Source organism: Malaclemys terrapin, chromosome 15, assembly GCF_027887155.1.
Source record: "Malaclemys terrapin pileata isolate rMalTer1 chromosome 15, rMalTer1.hap1, whole genome shotgun sequence".
NCBI classification, from domain to species: Eukaryota; Metazoa; Chordata; order Testudines; family Emydidae; genus Malaclemys; species Malaclemys terrapin.
The window spans coordinates 1,552,885-1,566,973 of NC_071519.1; the positions used below are offsets into that span (position 1 = coordinate 1,552,885).

General features: G+C 60.2%; 1 protein-coding gene across 1 annotated transcript in view; it reads left to right on the top strand.

The window, feature by feature from the left end:
* MINK1 (misshapen like kinase 1) overlaps positions 1-13,597 on the top strand; it is a 69,981-nt gene extending 56,384 nt beyond the window's left edge. Inside the window, 6 exon segments of the mRNA XM_054005797.1 lie at positions 273-407; positions 4,866-4,966; positions 5,385-5,534; positions 11,337-11,496; positions 11,744-11,883; positions 12,208-13,597. Coding sequence (XP_053861772.1) covers positions 273-407; positions 4,866-4,966; positions 5,385-5,534; positions 11,337-11,496; positions 11,744-11,883; positions 12,208-12,291 — 770 coding nt within the window. The 3' untranslated portion in view covers positions 12,292-13,597.
* Positions 13,598-14,089: the final 492 nt, after the last annotated feature.

Genomic DNA, 14,089 nt, shown 5'->3' on the forward strand with positions numbered 1-14,089 from the left:
AGCGCCCCACGGCCGGCCCCCCACGGCCCTGTGACCCCCAGCGCCCCCCGGCCCTCTGACCCCCAGCACCCCACGGCCCTGTGACCCCCAGCGCCCCACGGCCGGCCCCCCGGCCCTGTGACCCCCAGCGCCCCCCAGCCCTGTGACCCCCAGCGCCCCCCGGCCCTCCCCCCCCCGGCCCTGTGACCCCCAGCGCCCCACGGCCAGCTCTCCCTGGGCCCCCCCCGCCCCTCCACCCGCGGGGCGCCCCCCGCTCACCCCGTCTCGCCCAGGGAAGAGGAACAAGCTGCGGGTCTATTACCTGTCCTGGCTACGCAACAAGATCCTGCACAACGACCCCGAGGTGGAGAAGAAGCAGGGCTGGACCACCGTGGGCGACATGGAGGGCTGCGTGCACTACCGCGTGGGTAAGGGACCGCCCCCTCCTGGGCTGGCCACGCCCCTCCGGCCCCACGGCCAGCCCCACTACCGCGTGGGTAAGGGACCGCCCCCTCCTGGGCTGGCCACGCCCCTCCGGCCCCACGGCCAGCCCCACTACCGCGTGGGTAAGGGACCGCCCCACGGCCAGCCCCACTACCGCATGGGTAAGGGACCGCCCCATCCTGGCCTGGCCACCCCCCCTCCGGCCCCACGGCCAGCCCCACTACCGCGTGGGTAAGGGACCGCCCCATCCTGGCCTGGCCACCCCCCCTCCGGCCCCACGGCCAGCCCCACTACCGCGTGGGTATGAATCATAGACGTTAAGGTCAGAAGGGACCATTATGATCATCTAGTCCGACCTGCACAACGCCAGCCCCAGAATCTCCCCCACCCACTCCTGTAACAACCCCCTGACCTGTGTCTGAGCCACTGACGTCCTCAAATCATGGTTTAAAGACTTCAAGGTGCGGAGAATCCTCCAGCAAGTGACCCGTGCCCCACGCTGCAGAGGAAGTGAAAACCCCCCAGGGCCTCTGCCAACCCTGAGCATGTGGGCGAGACACCAGCCAGCACCCAGGAGAGAATTCTCTGTAGTAACTCAGATCCCACCGCAGCTAACATCCCATCACAGGCCATTGAGCAGATTTACCGCTAGTGGTCAAAGATCAATTAACTGCCAAAATGCGGCGATCCCATTGTCACGGAGTATTGGGGGAGTCAGGGCCCTGCACCCCCGGCTTCCTGCGATTCACCATGACTCTCAGCCAGCCAGTAAAGCAGAAGGTTTATTTGGATGACAGGAATACAGTCCAAGACAGGTCTTGCAGGCACAGACAACAGGGACCCCCTCAGTTAGGTCCAGCTTGGGGTCCCAGGGCATCCCAGCCCACCCCCCTTTGGGGGGTCAGAGCCATCTCTGCCTCCCAGCCATCTCTCCAGCCTGCTTCCAGCACTCTGCTTTCAGCGACCCCTCCCACAGCCTTTGTTCAGTTTCCCGGGCCCCGGAGTCACCTGCCTCCAACCCCTTCCTGGGTTCTCATGTTACAAGCTCAGGTATGTTCCCTCGGGCAGACTCCCATCCTCCGATGCAGACCATCCTAGTCACACTCCCCTGTCAGCATTCCCACACCCCAGCAAGAACAGGCCCAGTTCGTCACACCCATCATACCATCCCCTCCATAAACTTATCAAGCTTACTTACTCTTGACACCAGATCTGTCTTTTCCCTCCACTGCTCCCCTTGGGAGGCTGTTCCAGAACTTCACTCCTCGGATGGTTAGAAACCTTCATCTCATTTCAAGTCTAAATTTCCTGATGGCCAGTTTATATCCATTTGTTCTTGTGTCCACGTTGGTACTGAGCTTAAATAATTCCTCTCCCTCCCTGGTATTTATCCCTCGGATATATATAGAGAGCGCAATCAGATCTCCCCTCAGCCTTCTCTTGGTTCGGCCAAGCAAGCCAAGCTCTTTGAGTCTCCTTTCATAAGAGGTTTTCCATTCCTCGGATCATCCTAGTGGCCCTTCTCTGTACCCGTTCCAGTTTGAATTCATCCTTCCTAAACATGGGAGACCAGAACTGTACCCAGTGTTCCAGATGAGGTCTCACCAGTGCCTTGTATAACGGTACTAACACCTCCTGATCTCTACTGGAAATACCTCGTGTCGCGGAGTGTGGGGGAGTCAGGGCCCTGCACCCCCGGCTTCCTGCGATTCACCATGACTCTCAGCCAGCCAGTAAAGCAGAAGGTTTATTTGGATGACAGGAATACAGTCCAAGACAGGTCTTGCAGGCACAGACAACAGGGACCCCCTCAGTTGGGTCCATCTTGGGGTCCCCGGGCATCCCAGCCCAGCCCCCCTTGGGAGGTCAGAGCCATCTCTGCCTCCCAGCCATCTCTCCAGCCTGCTTCCCACACTCTGGCTTTAGCGACCCCTCCCACAGCCTTTGTTCAGTTTCCCGGGCTAAGGAGTCACCTGGCCTTCAACCCCTTCCTGGGTTCTCGTGTTACACACTCAGGTATGCGCCCTTGGGCCGTCTCCCATCCTCCAATGCAGACTATCCCAGCACACTCCCCTGTCAGCATTCACAGACCACAGTGAGAACAGGCCCAGTTCGTCACACCTCGCCTGATGCATCCCAAGACCCCATTAGCTTTTTTCAGGGCCATATCACATTGGCGGCTCATAGTCATCCTGTGATCAACCAATACTCCGAGGTCCTTCTGCTCCTCTGTTACTTCCAACTGATGAGTCCCCAGCGTATAACAATAGTTCTTGTTATTAATCCCTAAATGCATGACCTTGCACTGTTCACTATTAAATGTCATCCTATTACTGTTACTCCAGTTTACAAGGTCACCCAGATCTTCCTGTGGGATATCCCGGTCCCGCTCTGTATTGGCAATACCTCCCAGCTTCGTGTCAGCTGCAGACTTTAGTAGCACACTCCCACTTTTTGTGCCACCGTCAGTAATAAAAGGATTGGTCCTCAAACCGATCCCTGAGGAACTCCACTAGTAACCTCCCTCCACCTTTCAGTACGACCCGTTGGTGTCTTCCCTTTAACCGGTTCCTTACCCACCTTTCAGTTTTCATATTGATCCCCATCTTTTCCAATTTAGCTAATAATTCCCCATGTGGAACCGTAGCAAATGCCTTACTGAAATCGAGGTCAATTAGATCCACTGCGTTTCCTTTGTCTAAAAAATCTGTTCCCTTCTCCCAGAAGGAGATCAGGTTGGTTTGGCACGCTCTACCTTTTGTAAAGCCATGTTGTGTTTTGTATCCCCCAGCCTGGCCACGCTCCCTCCCTAGCCCCCACGGCTGTTAGAGGGTTTATATCTTCTCGGGAGAGTAGAGAGCAGCAATGCCCCACCTCCGAAGGTTATTGGGGTGAACGTCCAGCCAGCGTCAATCCACCTTCCTTCTCCTTCTCCTCCAATCCCCAACCAATCACTTCAGTGAACTGCAGCCAACCAATCCTAGCGCAGATTCTCTAACCAATTCTATCCCACCGCCCTAATGAACTAGACTGGATCTAGACTGTTCTCGGTGGTGGCAGATGACAGAACAAGGAGCAATGGTCTCAAGTGTTGTACTTAAAGTCCTGCCCAGGATCTTTTCAGGGGGAATAAGACAAAACACCACATTTATTAGTAATACATGTATTCATTAACACTGTATTATATGCATATAATATATTACACTTACACACACACACACACACACAAACACACTCCGTCTTGTTGTTACCAATTAGTTGCTCCCCTTAACTTCACTGGCCAGGTGAGTTAGATGGGGGAGGGGGTGGAGCCGGGCTTCTGCCGATCCGGATCGATGCTCCCATGTTGACAAGACGAGACCCGGGGTTCTCTGCAAGACACCTCACTTTTATAGCAGCTTTTCTCTTATGCAAATTTATACCAGATTCAAACTCTGTGTCTGTGTCCATTGGTCCTTTGTGCTGCTTTCTTTTGAGTGTTGTCCCAATGCTGCAAAGAGGGTGTTTCCAAAAGAAGGTGCTTGCTTCTAACCCCCGAGGCTGTCGGTATGTCTGCTTGTCTTTAATGAGCCCACTTGACACGTTTTATTGTCCTTGGGTCTGGCTCCCAGCCCCTCTCCAACAGTTGAGGCTGTCTGGAGGTGCTGCCTTCCATGCCTTGCTCATCCACACCTCATTCATTCAACAGGGCAATTGATTAAGAGTGTGTGGGGGGGGAGAGCTCTTGTTCTACTGCTAGCAAAAAGAAATGTTTCTTCTATCTTATTCTATCCTTAGGGGCTATAATATTCTACCAAGGGCAATGCAAAGTTTCTAAATGAGGCTTTGATACAAAGTCCCATGAAAACAGAGGTCACACGTAGGTAGACCCACCACAAGGTTATACGAAGAGGCACAATGTAAAGTTATATGAAAATTATCAGAGATTTATCTACACAAGTTGCAGTGGGGGAGGTTTAGGTTGGATATTAGGAAACACTATTTCACCAGGAGGGTGGTGAAGCACTGGAATGGGTTCCCTAGGGAGGTGGTGGAATCTCCTTCCTTAGAGGTGTTTAAGGCCTGGCTTGACAAAGCCCTGGCTGGGATGATTTAGTTGGGAATTGGTCCTGCTTTGAGCAGGGGGTTGGACTAGATACCTCCTGAGGTCCCTTCCAGCCCTGATAGTCTATGATTCTGTGCACATACACCGAGCCAAACGAATTATACAGCAGAGAGAAACAATTAGAGAACCAGACTGATTGACCACAGAAAAGTGGAGGCCACGGCCCCCTCCCTCCCCCACAGCACAGCCAGACCCCATTACTGCATGGGTAAGATGACCCAACTCAGCTCTGCTGGTCTCCTGCATCCCAGCCCCGTTCCCCACACTGGCCCCAGATCTCTGCCCCAAGGCTGGGCACCGTGGCTGGGGAGTGACCAGGGCCCGTATCTCCTGGCAGTGAAGTACGAGCGCATCAAGTTCCTGGTGATCGCCCTGAAGAACTCGGTCGAGGTCTACGCCTGGGCCCCCAAACCCTACCACAAGTTCATGGCCTTCAAGGTACCCGGGGGGGCTGGGAGCCCGGACGCCTGGGTTCTCTCCCCGGCTCTGGGAGGGGAGTGGGGGCTGGTGGGTTAGAGCAGGGGGGGCTGGGAGCCAGGACTCTCTCCCCGGCTCTGGGAGTGCCATGGGGTACAGTGATTAGAGCTGGGTGGCGGGGAGGGCCGCAGTGGGGTGCAGTGGTTAGAACGGCGCGACGAGGAGGGTCGTGGTAGGGTGCAGTGGTTAGAGCGGGGGGGACGAGGACGGCCGCGGTGGGGCGCGGAGGTTAGAGCGGGGGGCACGGGGACGGCCGCGGTGGGGCGCGGAGGTTAGAGCGGGGGGACAGGGACGGCCGCGGGGGGGCGCGGAGGTTAGAGCGGGGGGCTGGCAGGTTTCGGGGGAGCCCGGGCACTGACTCCCTCACCCCCCGTTTCAGTCCTTTGCAGACCTGCCGCACCGGCCGCTGCTGGTGGAGCTGACAGTGGAGGAGGGTCAGAGGTTAAAGGTCATCTACGGGTCATGCGCTGGGTTCCACGCCATTGACGTCGACTCAGGAAACAACTACGACATCTACATCCCCGTGCACGTGAGTGAGGGGCGGGGTCACACGGAGCCCCTGGGGGGCTGGGGTCACACGGAGCCTCGAGGGGCTGGGCGCTGGGGGGCTGTTGCGGAGTGTGGGGGAGTTAGGGCCCTGCACCCCTCTTCCCGAGATTCACTGCGACTCTCAACCAGCCAGTAAAGCAGAAGGTTTATTTAAGGACAGGAACACAGTCTCCAGCAGAGCGTGTAGGTACGACCAGACCCCCTCAATTAGGTCCCTCTGGGAGGTTCAGGGAGCTTAGACCCCAGCTTGGGGTTCCCTGCGTTGCACCACCCAGCCCAAAACGAAACCAAACTCCCAACTCCTCCCGCTGCTCCTCTCCTTTGTTCAGTCTCCCGGGCAGAAGGTGTTAATTCTCCCCACCCCCGTTCCTGGCTCAGGTTACAGCTCAGGTAGCTTCCTTCAAGGGAAGTCCCACATCCCCACTGCAACCCCCCTGCAACATTCCCAGGTCAAATCTGCCCTGCTCCCTGCTCCGTCACATCTCTCCCCCCTTCGAGACTGAACTGAGCGGGGTCACTCTGACCAGTGACCTGGGGAAGTTCAGGGCTCCCTCTCCGGGACAATGCGTCCGCTATCAGGTTGTCACGTCCCTTCACATGGACCACGTCCATGTCATAATCCTGCAGGAGCAGGCTCCACCTCAGGAGCTTGGCGTTGGCTCCTTTCATCTGGTGCAGCCAGGTCAGGGGAGAGTGGTCGGTGTGCACGGTGAAGTGACGCCCAAAGAGATATGGCTCTAGTTTCTTGAGGGCCCACACCATGGCCAGGCATTCCTTCTCGATGGCCGCGTAGTTCTGCTCCCGGGGTAGCAACTTCTTGCTCAGGTACACGATGGGGTGTCTCTCCCCCTTTTCATCCTCCTGCATTAACACCGCCCCCAGTCCTGTGTCTGAGGCGTCGGTGAACACCATAAACGGCTTGTCAAAGTCTGGGTTTGCCAGAACTGGGCCACTGACCAGAGCCTCCTTCAGCGCCCGGAGAGCCTCCTGGCACTCCTCGGTCCAGACCACTTTGTCTGGCTTCCCCTTCTTGCACAGCTCAGTGATGGGGGCGGCTATGGCGCTAAAGTGGGGCACGAACCTCCGATAGTACCCTGCCATCCCAATAAAGGCTTGGACCTGCTTTTTGGTTTGAGGAGCGGGCCAGTCTCTGATCACCTCCACTTTGGCTGGTTCCGGCTTTAGGCAGCCGCTTCCCACCCGGTGGCCTAGGTAGGATACCTCAGCCATCCCCACCTTGCACTTCTCCGGTTTTACGGTCAGCCCAGCCTTCTGGAGTCGGTCCAGCACTTGTCTAACCTGGGATATGTGGTCCTCCCAGGTCTGGCTAAAGACACAGATGTCATCGATATACGCCACGGCAAAACTCTCCATCCCCCTCAGTAGCTGATCCACCAGGCGCTGGAAGGTGGCCGGCGCTCCCTTGAGGCCGAAGGGCAGGGTCAGGAACTCATAGAGCCCCAGAGGGGTGACAAAGGCCGATTTCAGCCTGGCATCTGCATCCAGCGGCACTTGCCAATAGCCCTTTGTAAGATCCATGGTGGTAAGGTACCGAGCACCTCCCAGCTTGTCTAGGAGCTCGTCCGGCCTGGGCATGGGGTAGGCATCGGCTACAGTGATGGCATTGAGCTTCCGATAGTCCACACAGAACCGGATCGACCCGTCCTTTTTGGGGACCAGCACCACCGGCGAGGCCCAAGGGCTGGAAGACGGCTGGATCACCCCCAAAGCCAGCATGTCATTGACCTCTCTTTCCAGGTCCTGAGCAGTTTTTCCTGTGGCTTGGAAGGGGGAGCATTTTATAGGCGGGTGCGATCCTGTCTGCACCCGGTGGACAGTCAGATTAGTGCGTCCAGGCTGGTTGGAAAACAGCTGCTGGTACAGATGCAGCACCCCTCCGATCTCAGCTTGCTGGGCCGGGGTTAGCCGATCAGAGAGGGGAATTGCTTCCAGGGGGAAGCCAACTCTTGTCCCAGGGAATAGATCTACTAAAGGGTCATCTCCCTGCCCCTCCCACTGTCCACACACGGCCAACACCATATTCCCCCTGTCATAATATGGCTTCATCATATTCACATGGTACACCCGGTGGTGGTGTGCCCGGTTCGACAGCTCCACCACATAGTTTACCTCGTTTAGTTGCTTGACAACCTTGAAGGGCCCTTCCCAGGCGGCCTGGAGTTTGTTTTTCCTCACGGGGATGAGGACCATCACCTGATCCCCAGTGGCGAAGGCGCGGGCCCGTGCTGTGCGGTCATACCAGACCTTCTGCTTCCTCTGGGCTCTGGCCAGATTCTCCCTGGCCAGGCCCATGAGCTCGGCAAGTCGTTCCCGGAAGGTCAGGACATACTCCACCACCGACTCTCCGTCAGGAGTGGCCTTCCCCTCCCATTCGTCTCTCATCAGGTCCAGGGGCCCCCTTACCCGCCTTCCATATAGCAGTTCGAAAGGCGAAAACCCGGTAGACTCCTGGGGTACCTCCCTGTACGCAAACAGCAGGGGAGGTAAGTACTTGTCCCAGTCCTGCGGGTGCTGATTCATAAATGTTTTCAGCATCATTTTTAGCGTCCCATTGAACCTCTCCACCAGCCCGTTGGATTGGGGGTGATATGCTGAGGCCCAGTTGTGCCGGACCCCACATCTCTCCCACAAGCACCGGAGTAGGGCCGACATGAAGTTGGACCCTTGGTCCGTCAAGACTTCCTTGGGGAACCCCACTCGGCTGAAAATGGTCAGCAGCGCATCCGCCACAGTGTCTGCTTCAATGGACGATAAGGGCACTGCCTCGGGGTAGCGGGTGGCGAAATCTACCACCACCAGGATGTATTTCTTCCCAGACCGGGTCGTCTTGCTGAGAGGTCCCACTATGTCCATGGCCACCTTCTGGAAAGGCTCCTCTATGATGGGCAAAGGTCTCAATGCTGCCTTCCCCTTGTCCCGGGCCTTCCCCACCCTCTGGCAGGGGTCACAGGATCGGCAGTACTGCCGGACGTTGGTGAAGACCCCGGGCCAGTAGAAGTTCTGTAGCAGCCTCTGCCTGGTGCGCCGGATCCCCTGGTGCCCTGCAAGAGGGATGTCATGGGCCAGGTACAGTAGGGAGGGGATTCCCCATATTCCCCCTTTGGGAGGTCCCAGGGTGACTCTCTCTCTGCATCGCGGCGGGCCTGTTCCTTTGGGGCTCCTCCCTGCCACCCCCTGACCGGCTCTTTACAAACTCATCAGCCAGCTGCCCGGCGTGTCGCGGGTTCTCTGGCTTTCTGTCCACCAACCACAGCCTCAGGTCGGATGGGCACCGCTCATACAGTTGCTCCAGTACCAGCAGTTTAATCAGGTCCTCCTTCGTCTGGGCCCCACCAGCCCACTTGCTGGCGTATCTTTCCATGCGGACGGCTAGTTGCAGATATGAGATCTCAGGGGTTTTATCTTGACTCCGGAACCTTTCCCGGTACATCTCAGGAGTCAGCCCAAACTCACGTAGCAGGGCCTTTTTGAATAGTTCGTAGTCCCCTTTCTCTGCCTCTCCCAGTTGGCGGTACAATGCCATGGCTTTGGGGTCCAGTAAGGGGGTAAGGACCCGGAGTCTGTCCGCGGGATCAACCCGGTGCAGCTCGCAGGCCGTCTCAAAGGCCTCCAGGAAGTCATCCATGTCCTCCCCCTCCTTGTATGGGGCCATGATGCACTTATCAAAGCTCCGTGTAGTCCTGGGTCCCCCCTCACTCACCGCAGCCGGGGGTTCGCTGCCCTTCAATCTCGCCAGTTCCAGGTCATGCTGACGCTGTCTCTCTTCATGCTGTCTCTGTCTCTCATTCTCCTCCCGTTCATGCTGTCTCTGTTGTTCACGATCCTCCAGCTCTCTCAGTTTTAGCTCTTTCTCCCATTCCAGCCAATTCCGCTCCACGGATGCCGAACGTCGCCGGGAGGATCCTCTGCTGGCCGGCGAGCTTCGCCGGGACGGTCCCCTGCTGGCTGGGGGGGTCACGGCGCCTTCGGTATTTGCTGGGCTCCTCCCCACCCTTCCCCTAGGCATAGGAAGGAGGGGTCTCGGGAAGCCCTCAGCAGCCGGCTGACCACTCCCAGCTGGGACAGACACTGGTGCCTGCGCTGTATTTGCCAGGCTGCTTCCCTGAGACACAGGGATCAGTTCATTCGCGCGATCTTCCGCCTCCAGCTGGGCAATGAGCTGTTCTTTGGTGAGCCTCCCAATGCGCAGCCGCCTCTGCTTGCACAGCTCCACCAGGTCGCTCTTAAGCCGCTTGGCATACATCTTCCTGCTGGCCACTCACCGGCCTGTGTGCTCACAGCTCCCCACAGTTCCCAGGGGGACCCCTAGTGTGCCAGCCCTTCTCGAGGTCACCACCTCTCTGCCAGGGTCGAGCTGCAGACTCCTCCGCCCCTGGGACCACTCGCTGCGATCCCCCCGGGGGACCCTGTTACTGCAAAAGTCCTTCTCGCTGGTCACACACTCCCAGGGGTAATAACCGTCTCTCTCCCACTCTTCAGCAGGCCTGGTCCCCGTCAATCCCCCTTCGTTTTACTGCTCCCCAGTCACTTACTGCAGGAAGCGCCGTCCACGGGGTGCAGTAGATCCCACCGCTGCCACCAGTTGTTGCGGAGTGTGGGGGAGTTAGGGCCCTGCACCCCTCTTCCCGAGATTCACTGCGACTCTCAACCAGCCAGTAAAGCAGAAGGTTTATTTAAGGACAGGAACACAGTCTCAAGCAGAGCGTGTAGGTACGACTAGACCCCCTCAATTAGGTCCCTCTGGGAGGTTCAGGGAGCTTAGACCCCAGCTTGGGGTTCCCTGCGTTGCACCACCCAGCCCAAACCGAAACTAAACTCCCAGCCCCTCCCGCTGCTCCTCTCCTTTGTTCAGTCTCCCGGGCAGAAGGTGTTAATTCTCCCCACCCCCGTTCCTGGCTCAGGTTACAGCTCAGGTAGCTTCCTTCAAGGGAAGTCCCACATCCCCACTGCAATCTCCCTGCAACATTCCCAGGTCAAATCTGCCCTGCTCCCTGCTCCGTCACAGGGGCGGGGCTACACGGAGCCCCCGGGGGGTTGGGCGCTGGGAGGCGGGGCTACACGGAGCCCCCGGGGGGCTGGACGCTGGGGGGCGGGGCTACACGGAGCCCCCGGGGGGCTGGGTGCTAGGGGCTGGGGTCACACGGAGCCTCGAGGGGCTGGGGGGCGGGGTCACAGGGAGCCCTGGGGGGCTGGGCGCTGGGAGGCGGGGCTATACGGAGCCCGCTGGGGGGCGGGGTCACAGAGAGCCCCGGGGGGCTGGGCGCTGGGAGGCGGGCATACACGGAGCCCCCGGGTGGCTGGGCACTGGGGGGCGGGGTCAGAGGGAGCCCCGGGGGGCTGGGCACTGGGGGGCGGGGTCACACGGAGCCCCCGGGGGCTGGGCGCTGGGAGGCGGGCATACACGGAGCCCCCGGGTGGCTGGGCACTGGGGGGCGGGGTCAGAGGGAGCCCCGGGTGGCTGGGCACTGGGGGGCGGGGTCACAGGGAGCCCCGGGGGGCTGGGCGCTGGGGGGCGGGGTCACATGGAGCCCCCGGGGGCTGGGCGCTGGGGGGCGAGGTCACATGGAGCCCCTGGGGGGCAGGTGCTGGGGGGCAGGGCACTGCGAGGGATGCCCGCACACGAGGGCAGCGGGGTGGCATGGGGCACACACACACATGCAGCATTGGGGGGTCAGACCGTCCCGTAGGAGCTGGGGGTCACAGGCCCTGGGCGGGCAGGAGGGGTGTCCTTTGCCCCCTGACCTTTGCCCTGTGGCAGCAGATCCAGACCCAGGTCACGCCCCACGCCATCATCTTCCTGCCCCACACGGAGGGGATGGAGATGCTGCTCTGCTACGAGGACGAGGGCGTCTACGTCAACACCTACGGGCGCATCATCAAGGACGTGGTGCTGCAGTGGGGGGAGATGCCCACCTCCGTGGGTGAGCCCGGACGCCTGGGTCCTCCCCGGCGCTGCGGGGATAGAGCGGGGGTGTGGGGCTGGGAGCCCGGACGCCTGGGTCCTCCCCGGCGCTGGGGGGATAGAGCGGGGGTGTGGGGCTGGGAGCCCGGACGCCTGGGTCCTCCCCGGCGCTGGGGGGATAGAGCGGGGGTGTGGGGCTGGGAGCCCGGACGCCTGGGTCCGTTGAGGAAGGGTCTCCCCCCTGACTCTCTCACCCCTCCCCGCAGCGTACATCTGCTCCAATCAGATCATGGGCTGGGGCGAGAAGGCCATCGAGATCCGCTCCGTGGAGACGGGGCACCTGGATGGCGTTTTCATGCACAAGCGGGCCCAGCGCCTCAAGTTCCTGTGCGAGCGCAACGACAAGGTGGGCACTAGGGGGCGCCGGGCTGCAGGGGGGGGGCTCATAGCTAGTTCTGGCCCCAGTGTCTCCGAGGGGTCCCCGGGTAACCGGCCGCCCTGCCCCAGAGGTGGGCGCGTCTCAGGGCCAGGCGAGGGGTCTCTGTGTCACCGGTCGCCCTGCCCCAGAGGTGGGCGCGTCTCAGCACCGGGCGAGGGGTCCCCGGGTAACCGGCCGCCCCGCCCCAGAGGCGGGCGCGTCTCAGCACCGGGCGAGGGGTCCCCGGGTAACCGTCCGCCCCGCCCCAGAGGTGGGCGCATGCCAGGCTTACTGCTGCTCTGCTCCCGCCAGGTTTTCTTCGCCTCCGTCCGCTCCGGGGGCAGCAGCCAGGTTTACTTCATGACACTCAACAGAAACTGTATCATGAACTGGTAAGGCCCCGCCCCCAGCGCTGGCCCCGCCTCTGGAGGGAAGGGGCGGGGCCCCCTCAGACACTGGATCCCTCTGCCGGAGACTCCGCCCCCACAGCCAGCAAGGATCAGGACCGACCAATCAGCAGAACCGATGCCTTGACCGCCTTCTCCCCCACCCGTGTTTGATGCTGCTTCGGGGGGCTCTCCATGGTGACAGTGTGTCCCCCCCTCTGACTGACTGACTGCCTCCCGCTTCGCTCGCCCCTCCCCTGACTCCGTGGGGACCTGCTCTGTTCATAGCCTGAGCGCCGGGCGAGGGGTCCCTGTGTCACCAGCCGCCCCGCTCCAGAGGTGGGCGCATCTCAGCGCCGGGCGAGGGGTCCCCGTGTCACCAGCCGCCCGCCCCAGAGGTGGCCGCATCTCAGCGCTGGGCGAGGGGTCCCAGGCATGTGTGGGGTGACAGGCAAACTCTGCTGTGAAACATGAGGAGGGAGGTGGCCGGAGGCCGAGGCGGGGGGACCCAGTGCTGTCGCTGTGGGGCGCTGCACTGACCAGGGCCCCTGTCGGGGGCACTCAGAACGGCCATGGGGCGCAGACCCATCGCTTTATGCCAATTTCGCTTTGCTTAAAGGTGGGGGCGTGGGGCGGGGCCAGGGCCAGGGCCTTTTATCCACCTGGGTAGGAGCCGCAGTGGTGGTGGGGAACCCCCAAAGCAGCCCCCCGATTGCCTTGTGTGCCCCCAGAACTCCTCCCCCTGGGCCGGGCAAACGGGGGCGAATGTACAGGGGGGACACGGGGGGGGCCTGGTCCCTCCTGGCTCTGTGTATATTTTGCTTTAATTATTTTTATTTTGTAACAATGATTCATTAACAAAGCACTTTAAAGCCCTGACTGCGTCTCATGGGGGGCTGGGAACGCCCCCCAGGGGCGGATTTGGGGTGATTCTCGAACTGACCCAGGAGAGTTGGTCCCAGGGCGGGGACTGGCTGGCTCGGGGGGCAAGGAATGGGGCAGGGACCTGTCCCCTCTAGGGGGCACCGGCTCCCACCCGGCCCCATGGGAGCCTGGCTGCAGCAGCAGTGCAAGGGTTAAACAATGGAGGGGCGGGACACGGAGCCAGCTGATTCCCCTCCCTGCCCCCTTGACGCTGCCTGGGGGCCCCCCCCAAGAGCCATATGGAGTGTGCAGGGGAGGGGTTATGGAGTTCATGGGACCCCCCCAGTATCCAGTTTCCTCTGTACGTTGCTTGCATCTATCAAACCCCAGACTCCCCCTCCCGCGCCGTGGCCTTGAAATTTCATCTGTTAATAAAAAACCAAATTCTATGACTTTCCCTGCCTGGTCCGGCGTTCTTTACCCCCTGGGGGCGGGCAGGGGACAGCCGGGGGCGGGCACCGAACAGCAAGAAGCCGGTGTCCCTGGGAGGAGTTGGCGGCACCCCGCTGAGCTCGGGCAGCTGGGGCAAGGGCCAGGGCAGAGGTGACAGCCAGGGCACACTGAGGAAGTGGAGTTCCTGGGGCCTGTCCACACTATCCCGTCAGGACCCAAAGTGAACTCTCGTCCTCATCCTGAGGGTCCTTATCACCCCCGTGCCTCCTACCTGTAGTAACCTCCAGACCAGTCCTCCAGAGACTCAGGCCGGTGCCGTAGAGAGTTTCGGCAGAACGGTGTCGGTGAGAAGTGGGGATTGTTTAAGAAAATCCCCCAAAGCCCCCAGGAAAGAGGTTAAGAAGCCAGTCTGGCATTCAGGGGAAGTGACAGCAGTGTTGAATGTACGAGCACCGGAAGCAGGGGGAAGTCGTGACACATGTAAACCAGAA